At 31.5% G+C, this 10,375-nt stretch overlaps 1 protein-coding gene across 1 annotated transcript; it reads right to left on the bottom strand.

Moving 5' to 3' along the window:
* Positions 1–4,297: 4,297 nt before the first annotated feature.
* On the bottom strand, positions 4,298–8,721 carry LOC108467128 (zinc finger CCCH domain-containing protein 3-like). The gene is made up of 7 exons (XM_017767656.2): positions 8,270–8,721; positions 7,692–7,861; positions 7,398–7,451; positions 6,742–6,858; positions 6,374–6,664; positions 5,067–5,342; positions 4,298–4,909 (listed from the first exon to the last, which is right to left on the bottom strand). The coding sequence occupies exons 1-7, from the start codon at positions 8,331–8,333 to the stop codon at positions 4,568–4,570; spliced, it is 1,314 nt and encodes a 437-aa protein (XP_017623145.1). The 5' UTR covers positions 8,334–8,721; the 3' UTR covers positions 4,298–4,567.
* Between the last annotated feature and the right edge of the window lie 1,654 nt (positions 8,722–10,375).

Here is a 10,375-nt window from a genome sequence, read left to right as displayed (position 1 = left end):
ATCATCTACTCATTAGTTAGGCTATGAATTCCACTATTGTGAATGATGCTACATATTGTAGAAGTCGTATACCCAAAGCACCAGCTTTCGGTTCCTTATCTATTTGAGCTTAGCTTTTGGTTCCTTGTCTATTTGAACTCATGATTTTACTTACATCAAATTATGCAAGTCACACATACATAGTACATCATCCACTCAGGATTAAGGTATGTCACACTATAAACATCCCAACTTAATAAATCCATAAACGAATCTAAGATCTATTCTACTTGAATCCTACTCGATGTATTGTCAATCTCGTCAGCCACATCTATGTCTCTATCTTTGAGAGGTCAACTACTTTGATGCTCAAGACAAAGTATTTCCCCCATTAGACTTGATTGATGGCATATTAGTCTTTCAATCGATTTGCTCATTTCCAATTAGACTAAGGACATATTTAGGTTCAAATACTAATACAAGTTATCTTTCCATATTACGATCCGATCACATAATTCCCCTTAGTATTGGTTAAACGTTAAGTAACTAGTGAGCCAATATTTGCTTCCATTTTGCTGTGCGTGCAAAAACATTGAGGACAATATAAAAAGGGTATTAGGGTAACTAATGTATATTATATTAAACCAGTTTGTTCAAAAATTACAAGTATACAAAACGAATATACTACAATTAGGCATCAAATCCAACACAGGAACCATATCAGAAGCCAGCATGAAGCTTTAAAAAATTGCCTATGAGCCATCTCGTAAATAAGTCAACACATCACAGGTAAAATCATGGGGGAAAAATGGAAGCCAACATATAGCGTGTAAAAGGGTAAATAAAACCTTGGCTTTCCACTACCATGTTTTGGTTCGCTAATGGTGCTCAGCTCATTCTCTCCTTGGGGGATATTGAACTCAAATTCATATTGTTTAGTTGTAACCCTTAATATTACAACAATTGTCCTATCTTATCGAACCTTGTAGTGCAGTGAACTAATTCACCCAAACAAATAGTCCTCTCTAATCTCTTCACCACTGTTTTTCGATGACCTTCCACACTCATACTACTACCAACCTCCCTACCCTTGTTTCCTCTAATTATTTTCGATAAAAATACACTAAAACAAACCTTTCAAGCTACAATTAACCAATTGGACTTACCAATTACATGAACTACATGCCAGTATAAACTACACCAATGAAGTATGAACTCAAAAGTATGGAGGTTAAACCAGAGATTTAGACCTTTCAGTCCAAAGAACATTTTCGAACACACCTTCGAGCCCTATAAGAGCTTTAGGCCTGGCAATTTTAAATGTTGACATGGAAAGTAATAATTGGCAATGCTTCTCGATAATGTGTTGTAATGCATAGTCATTAATGCAAATTTATAGAGCCGTGCACTCTCAAGTAATACTGACCATGCGTACATCTCACGTGCATGCTCTTGACATTTCAAATTTCAAGTGCTAAACAAATAATTACCACAAAACAATTTGGAGAACTAAAAACCTAGCCACATTATAACTTCCCTCGCAACTGGAAGGGAAATTGTTATACCCTAACCTCTCGAGAAGTTAACCCAATAAACTCCTCGAATACACTCCTCGACTTAACACTCATGAAGGCCCCACTTATTAACCACCATCTTTTTTTTTTCTTGGTGAATTATTAACCACCATCTTTAACTCCAACTACCACGTCACATTTGAGATTATTAAAAGCACGTCCAATCACCACCCTACCTAGACTTATAGTGGTGGAACACTTAACTACTTTCCTCTGGCCCACCTATAAGATCTCAAAATGTAGTGCCTTGAAAGAATATATAAAGCTCAAAGCTCCTACAAGATAAAGGGTTCTCTCTCTCTCTCAGAACTAGAGTTAAGGGTATATAAAGCTCAAAGCTCCCAAAAGGTAGAGGATTTCTCTCGTTTGATCATATTTTCAAATTTTGTCTTTATATTCCTATTATATTAATAACAGACTAAAAAAAAGTTAAACTGAGCCATTGGCACATATAATATAAAAGATTTTTATTTGACTTTCTATATCAACTTGCTCTCTTGGGCATGTATAAAACCAATCCAAAAATAAAAGGTTAATATGCAATTTGTTTACTGAATTGGTCTAAAAGTATCTAGTTGAAACTAATAGCCAATTTGATGGTGACATGTGACAACCTTTAAGTATATTATCATGACAGACATAAATTATTTTTTTAAAAATATAAATTAATAAATATATTTTTTTATATCAAGAATGAACCTAGACAAAAATTATCTAGTTTCATTTGAATCTAGACATATTTATAGTACGTTTATATATATATATATATATATATATATATATATATATATATATTACTATTTAGGTTATTATTATTTTAAAATATAAAAATATATAAATTTGGACAACCATATGTCTAGGTTTATTTTTATGTAAAACTTTTTTATATTTTTATTAATTTATATATTTTAAATTTTTAATTTTATATATATATAATTTTATAATAATATAAATAACCTCATATTTTATAATAAATAAAAACATATGAATTTACTAAAAATACATCTTGAATGCTAGATAAATTAGTGTGCACATTTAGATGTATCTAGACAACTATTTGTTCAGGATCATTCTTGATGTAAATTTCTTTTTAAATTTATATAATTTTAAAGTTTTTATTTTTAAAATTTTTGCTTGTCAAATAACATGCTAAGAGGTTGCCATGTGTCACCATAAGATTAGCTATCAGTGCCACTTCATCATAAGTTGAGTGTTAGTGTGAAAGTACCAACTTAGGTAACGGAATACAAGTTCAGTTACCAACTAAATACTTTTGGATACGTTCAAGGGGCAAACTACATATTAACCCAATAATAAAATATGGGTTCGAATATCAAACCAACAACTTCCAACTCAATACTATAATACAATATAAAAAGTACAAATAAAAAGATAATGAGAGAGATCCACTTCCACCAATGTAAAATTAAAGCTATTTTATATCATTTCGTATATTTTTGTACGATTACTATTTTAATGATCCAATTGTCATATTTCATTCATATATCTTATGCATATAAAATTTGATATAAAATTAAAATTTTCTAATTATTTGTTTTATGTAAAAGCTTTCACCATTCTATAAATATTAACATATATACTTTTTAGATTGATATGATAAGAATATTAGATTGGTTTGAAAGTTTACATTCATGATTGAGTACAATTATATTAACAAATTCAACAATTAGATAGTTAAAATATTAATCTTATGATAATATACAAAATGTGGTTTTACATTGATGTAAGTAGATTCCTCCCGAAAATAATACATAAATACGATCTTGTCAATATTTAGCCTAATATCATTTTTAGCCATCAAAATTTAAATAAATATATAACATCTTGAATATAATTAAATTATGGCATACCCATGATGTGGGTGAAAATTTTATTTAACAAATATATAAAAGAAATTGATATGAAAACTTAATATAATTTTGATTGAAATGGTAGAATTGAATTAATGAAATCTATGATGTTTTTGGTTTAAATTTCATTATTTCCTAGGAATAACAACGAGTAAGATATTTGTAGGTATTTTTACTATTCAAATTCAAATTTGTAAATTTGTCTAAAAATCTAATTCCGCTTTTTATCAGTAGGTTATTCAAATATTACTATCCGAATGTGAGATTAATACTATTGTCCACTTAATATCCGAATTCAAAGAAAAGAACAGTTCAATATTTTCAAATCAATTTTGCATATCCAAATTCACAAAATTTCAACTTTGAATTTGTTAAAATTCTTTCTATATATATAAAATCAAAATTATAAGCATTTTGTAATAAGTGAATTCAAAATACATTCGTATTCATTATTTGAATAAGCAATACGGATTCAAATAATAGATATTCAAGATATCTATTTATATCCGCTCCAAATTTGTAATTATAGTAATTTTGAAATCCAAATTCGAATATTACTCAAACCCACAATATCCATCCGAATTCGAATCTATAAACTAAAAATTAAATATTCACAAATATCTGAATCTTACAATTCAAATTACCATCTCAATAATTCCTCTCGTGTGTATATATTTCTTTTAGATTTATTAAAAGATAAAATAAAATAGAGAAGCTTAAGTTGAAATCAATTAATGACTGTCCGATTATCTAGTCATTCATTATAACAGTATAGATTATGACAAGTGAAAACACAAACACCGCATTTATATATGAATTTCCAGGTTTGCAACTCACGTAAAATCCACAACCATAGTAGAAAAACCAAAACAATTTGAGCAAAGCCAAAAATTTAAAACATAGGATCTTACAACTTTTCACCTGCATTTTATTCACCACAAATAAGAAAAGAAAAATTGCCTTCCTGCCTCCCAGCATTTTGCTTATAGCAAATATTCCAACAACCTATATCGACTCAGCTGGATCACAGGTGAAAGGGGTGCAGGAGGTACACATCATGAAAGTCCCGTTCAAAGGTTTCGAATTTGAACAAAAGGATAGCAAGTTAAAAGAGATTAACAAAAATGACATGTTAAATCAGTTTCAATCATCATGTGAGGTTTTCGAAGAACCCTGCAAAGAATGTGGTGACGTAACCTGTTGAGCAGGTGAATCATCCGAATTTTTAATCTCCGAGTTCTGATGTTTCTTGCTCACAGAGTCAGTGTTCCGTGCCAAATCAGAGAGCTTTGACGGCAGAGGAGCTTCAGACAAATGGGCTGTTGGTGACATTCTCTGATATGTTAAGAGAGACGTATCCAACACGGATAAAGGGACACTTAGACCATAATTATAAGGATATCCCATGTATGGGTGATCGAATCTGCAAGTTGGCCCATATTTGCAGAGACCGTACATAGCATAGCTAGAACATATGGCTTGCCCCTAAATATAGAAGAACGAGAAATAATCAACATAATTATTTTGCTTTAAGTGGTGGGATTGCTAGAAATGGCCATCTGCATAGCTTCATCAAAACAAATTAACCTGTATGGATACTTAGCTAAATACCTGACAGGGTGAAGACTAGAGGGAAACTTACAGGTCTAGAGGGAAGCCCGAGTGGGCCAATGCTGTTTACTGCTGAATTTGCAATCCTTTCCTTTGGATGATGGTACTTGCAATCAGATCCGTATTTGCAAGTGCCTGTGTTCATATAGTACCGACATTTGGGTTGATCAGGTCTTTCAGGAAAATCTGAAGCAGACGTTGATGACAAAAGCATCTGCTCACTAGAACCTGACTCAGCGGGATTCATCAAGTTGTAAGCGAAATTCGATCCGAGAATACCAGCAGAAGATACAGGACTCATATTTCCCTGATCAGATTTAAATTAGAAATGACGAAAGCTAAAATAAGGTGGAATGGGAAAATTTCAAAACACTTTTTAAAACGCAAAAAAATGCATTGTATAAGGCAATATAGTTGGAGTAAACTGTCAGATACACACGTCAAACAATAAAATACATAGGTTACTGCAACCATGTCCAAAAAAGAACAGGAGAATATGGGTATACGAATTTGTAAAATAAATAGAATTATATTAACGTTTGTCTAAGACAACAGCCACTTTTGTGAATATAAAAAGAGCATGCCCTTACGGATATCCTCAGAAAGCAGCCAGGCAACAATTGAGCACAGATAAGGGCATCTAATGTTCCTAAGGTTGTACTCATTCAAGAGAAATTATGTTTCTGTTGGTAAGTGAATTCATATGAAAAATGGAGTCAAGCCAAATTTTATCATAACATCTCAATGACAACCACTTTCAGTGAGAAATAGTCAGTGATACCATTCATAACCGACAAAAATGCTAAAAGCAGGCAACTACAATGCTAGAAACAGATAACTGATAAAAATACACACAGTAAGTCTTTAAGAAAAAAATGATTAAATGCTTTCCCTCAGATAAGAAGAAAATGCACATCATGAGTCCTTCCTAATAACCATGCAGAAAACCTTTGGGACCAACCAGTCTTAGCTGCATGTGGTAAAAGAAAGTTCATAAACAACTTTTTTTTATAATCAAGACCACATCACTTTATTATCAAAACTGCTAAGGTCCTGCTCTTATCACATTATTCAAATATCCAGTGATTCAACATACAACATTCAATTTAGCCATCTGAAGGCACATAGAATTGAAAGGAGATACATGGGGCTTGCTCTGGAAAATGAAATCAACTTAAACAAATATAAAAATCAGTGCAACATACTTTGCATTTTACAGTGTCAAAAAGAAACACTTTAGAAGGACAGCACCTTGCAGAGTTTTAATTGTACGGACCACAAAAATCTGTAGCCAGAATTTCAGATGGGCATTACTCAACATAGGAAGAATTCACTCACCATGTAGGTGCTCCAACCATGAGCAGGAATTGTGTTTTGAGAAGGAGAAACAACAACAGGCATGTAACTTTGGGTTTGTAAACGTGGTGCAGAGACATGAGGTGGCCTAGGTAGTGACCATGAGGGTAATCCACCAGCATATGGCACACCTGATGGTGGCAAAATCGATGATCCCACAGCATTTGCAGGTAAGCCAGCCCCAGGTGATGCAGGCTGGGGATGATGGAACTTGCACGCAACTCCAAACTTGCATGATCCAGTCCGCATGTAATAAGGACATGATTTTTCTTCCTGATAAAAACAGAAACAGCATGAGACAATAGATGGTAAAGGAAGCACACAAAAAAGAAAAAAAAAAAAAAAAGCACCTGACGCATAGGGAGACCAAGAATGTTAAATGTAACAGGTCCGGCCCCATTCCTGTCCTTTGGATGATGATATTTACATGTGGATCCATATTTGCAAGTTCCGGTCTTTAGAAAGTACTGCAAGGTTTAAAGAAAATTTCTACATTAAAATGTTTTCCACTAGAAATACTTTGAACATAAGTTTCCCTCTGAGAGAGAGAGGGGGGGGGGGGGGGGAAGGGGGTTATGCATCACTTCACCAGGTTAAAAAGGAAACATCAGCACAACAGTGAAATTAAGATGATAGTCTCTGCTGTACGAGGGGTGAAACAGAATAACCAACGTACAGTACACCACCAATAATAAAAGAAACAATGAAATGATGGCTAGAATAATCAGAAAATTTCATTTCACTGCATATCATGTTAATATGCATATGTACAAATCTTGTCTGCTATATATAAATTTCATAGCTCAAGTGAACAATTAACATGCAATAATCAGTTTCCAAAATTATGTTTCAAATGAAATAACATGTATTCATTAGTTGCCTTTCCTTTTGTGAACAAGAGCTACACAAACTCAGCAGAAAATGGCAACACAAACATTTCCAGAAAAGGGATGATTTATAGGCTATAGCAGGAATCCACTAATCATATATGAGAAAGTATATATACCCCACAGTCTGGCTGTCCAATTCTTTCAGGGAGTTCTTCTCTGTATTGCCCTCTCTGCACCAAATAACAACATACTCAACCACTACATCAGCAGAACAACTTTATAAGAGAGAGAGAGAGGCACGCTGAGGTTAAAAAAACTCCACAAGTGAGATTAAAAAACCAAACTGCAAGTGTTCATTTTACTATACTAAAAATAAAGCAAGAATCTAAATCCACTGGTTTTACATCTTGAAATGATCAGTCACTAAATGTCATCCACTTCAAAAGAAGACAAATAAAAGCTTTGATTACCTGAGCATCATAAACCGGATGATTGAAACGACAATTACTTCCATAACCACATGATCCAGTCCTTAAAAAATAAGAACAATCCGGTTCACCCGGACGATCAGGGTACGAGGCTGATCTAGAAACACCCACCTCTTGATTGTTATCATTAATTTTTAACCGCATAATTGCTTCTGGAAAGAGAGGGTAAATTCCCCAAAATTAACCAAAATCAGAATCTCCCAAGAATGCACCAAATGAACCATTTAACAATTGAAATAACAAACTTTAAACCAAATTTACTGCTACCATAATTTACAACAAAAAAGAAGATGAAAGAAATAGGAAAAAAAAACAATTTTTCGATGCTCAAAAAAAAAAAATCAAACGTTTCAATTTAAATTATAATATGAAAAGTTACTTTTCTGTCCATTACAGAAAGAAATTTATGATTTACACAAGAATTCAAAACATTGATCACAATGGAAAATGATCAAAACAACAGAAAATTTCTTAAAAGAAAACAGAGAAAAAACTATAAAGTAGGATTAGATCTTTGTATAATTTAAAGTAAGAAGGAGGGTGCAAAGAATCGGTGTTACCTTCAATTTTATCAGCGGTTTCATTCGACACAGCATTGTTCTGAACTTGCCGATTATCAGGCATCGGTGATGGCAGCACAGAATTTTGTAAAACCGTTTCTTACTTTTTGATCAAAACGAAAAAAAAAATAATGGAAGGGAATAAATCAAAGCAAATGCTGTCAGATTTCAAATAAAAAATCTTTGATTCAATATAAAATGATGATGATCAAGAGAGTGAAATAAGAGAGATTTTTTTTTTCGTGTGAAAACTAAGAAAGAGTTTATAAAGAATCAAAAAGTGAAATCCTCGAAAATATTCCAATTTTTTTCAACATAAAATTTATTTTATCTTTAGAGTTATGGAAGGGAAATGCCGTTTATTTTTTAATTTTCTTTAATTGCGAAAAACCAGAAAATTTGTAAAATTTTGAAAGGATTTCATTTCTCAAGTAAGCTTCTTTCAGGTCACCGAAAATAAATTTTCTTCTCGTTTCGGGTGTGAAAAGACATTATTACCCACAAATGTTAATATTAGATGTCAAAAACAAAATATGATAAGGGCTAATTGTAACAAACATCCTAAATTATGCATCAAATTTTAAATTGATCTTTAAACTTTAAAATGTTTTAATTTCATCCTAATTTTTTCTTGGATGTTAATTGGTTAGCATTGATTGAGTAGCTTTTGTAATGATATGTCATTAGGGAGAGCTCAATTACGATACTATAGTAGAATGACTTCGTGACTAAATGAGCTTCTAATTAATAGGTGAAAAGCTAGAATTAATTATAAATCATTTGAGCTCTAATCACATATGTCCAATCGATCCCTCCACTAACTTGTTGAAACCAAAAATGAATTGCATGTTGAATTAAATGAATAGAAATTGATAGAAATGATAAAGTTAGAGAAATGAGAAATATTCAGAAATGAATGTTGTTTCTCACTAAATATGGGAATGACCTAAGAATTAATTTAAGTTTTTTTGAATTATTATTTAATTAATTGAAGTTCGAAAATGGAATTAAATTAATTGATCATTATGAATCCGTTGAGTGTAGAAATTAAATATATTTTCTCATAAATTCTTTTACTATAAAGTTGTCATGATTTTAATGGAATTAGAATCGGGTTGATAAAATCATTTAATTGAGAAATTACTTAATGATGTTTATTTTGAAAAATAGAAAAACATATCTTGGGTTAGAATGAATTATAAAATACTAGGTTAAAAGTCTAGGAAATACATATAATTGGACCTAATACAATAGTGACCTAAATCCCCATCATAATACATATGAGGGGAGACACACCCTATTAGTTACTCCTCTATCCAAATTCAACTACTGGACTGATTTTTTCTATTAAATATGTATTAAATGCATTCTAGTAATTCAACTAGGACTTCATTTCCTCTCCCTATAAATAAATAACATCGGTAGGGTTAAAAATACAATAAGTTACACACAACTTTTGAGATATTGATATTCTGTTAGGAAATAGTGAGAATTTATTTCTAAGTATACATTTTATTTTTAAGGAAAAACAATTCTATCGATTTCTATAAGAGAGAGATTTGCTTTCTTACTGAAAGTAAGAAAATTATTTATGGTTTTCCGTTTGATTTGTAATTGTTTGCACTCATACTTGAAGTAGTTCGTGCTACGAGAATAGCAGAGAAAGTTGTTCGATTGAAAGCGAAGAACAAAAAGGATCCATCTTGCTCAAAGCATAAGTATTATTTTGGGAAAAAAGTTATTACTATAAATATTACAAACCGACTCGATTTTTAAAATTTTTATTTTTCCACTGTGCAAGAAAACCATTTTTGAACCGAATTTTTTTTTTTCCAACAAGTGGTATCAAAGCCATGTTGTGCTATGTTTATAGTATAAACTAATACCAAAATTTTCTCTTCTTCATGTGTGATTAATTTTTGATAAGATATGTCATTCTTATAATTATCAGCATGCTTAGCGATATGCATATGAATGAGTGTATGTTATTATTTTATTATTTATATTATAATGTAATTTTGCCAAAGTTGTGAATTGTAGAAATTTGAATGTAATTATTATTATTTTTTGGGTATGTAATTAGATTGTGGACTATCATCTCCATGC

The sequence above is a fragment of the Gossypium arboreum genome, chromosome 7 (genome assembly GCF_025698485.1).
Source record: "Gossypium arboreum isolate Shixiya-1 chromosome 7, ASM2569848v2, whole genome shotgun sequence".
Lineage (NCBI taxonomy): Eukaryota > Viridiplantae > Streptophyta > Magnoliopsida > Malvales > Malvaceae > Gossypium > Gossypium arboreum.
The sequence above is the reverse complement of the archived record's forward strand: the minus strand, read 5'-3'. Positions and strand labels throughout refer to the sequence as shown.

What these genes read in the sequence shown, in the direction of transcription:
- LOC108467128 (XM_017767656.2), bottom strand. Translation starts at nt 8,333, where the DNA reads ATGCCTGATAATCGGCAAGTTCAGAACAATGCTGTGTCGAATGAAACC. An exon ending in ATCCGGTTTATGATGCTCAG is followed by an intron (nt 7,452 to 7,691) that starts GTAATCAAAGCT and finishes TATTTGGTGCAG; the next exon opens with AGAGGGCAATACAGAGAAGA. An exon ending in TTGGACAGCCAGACTGTGGG is followed by an intron (nt 6,859 to 7,397) that starts GTATATATACTT and finishes TAAACCTTGCAG; the next exon opens with TACTTTCTAAAGACCGGAAC.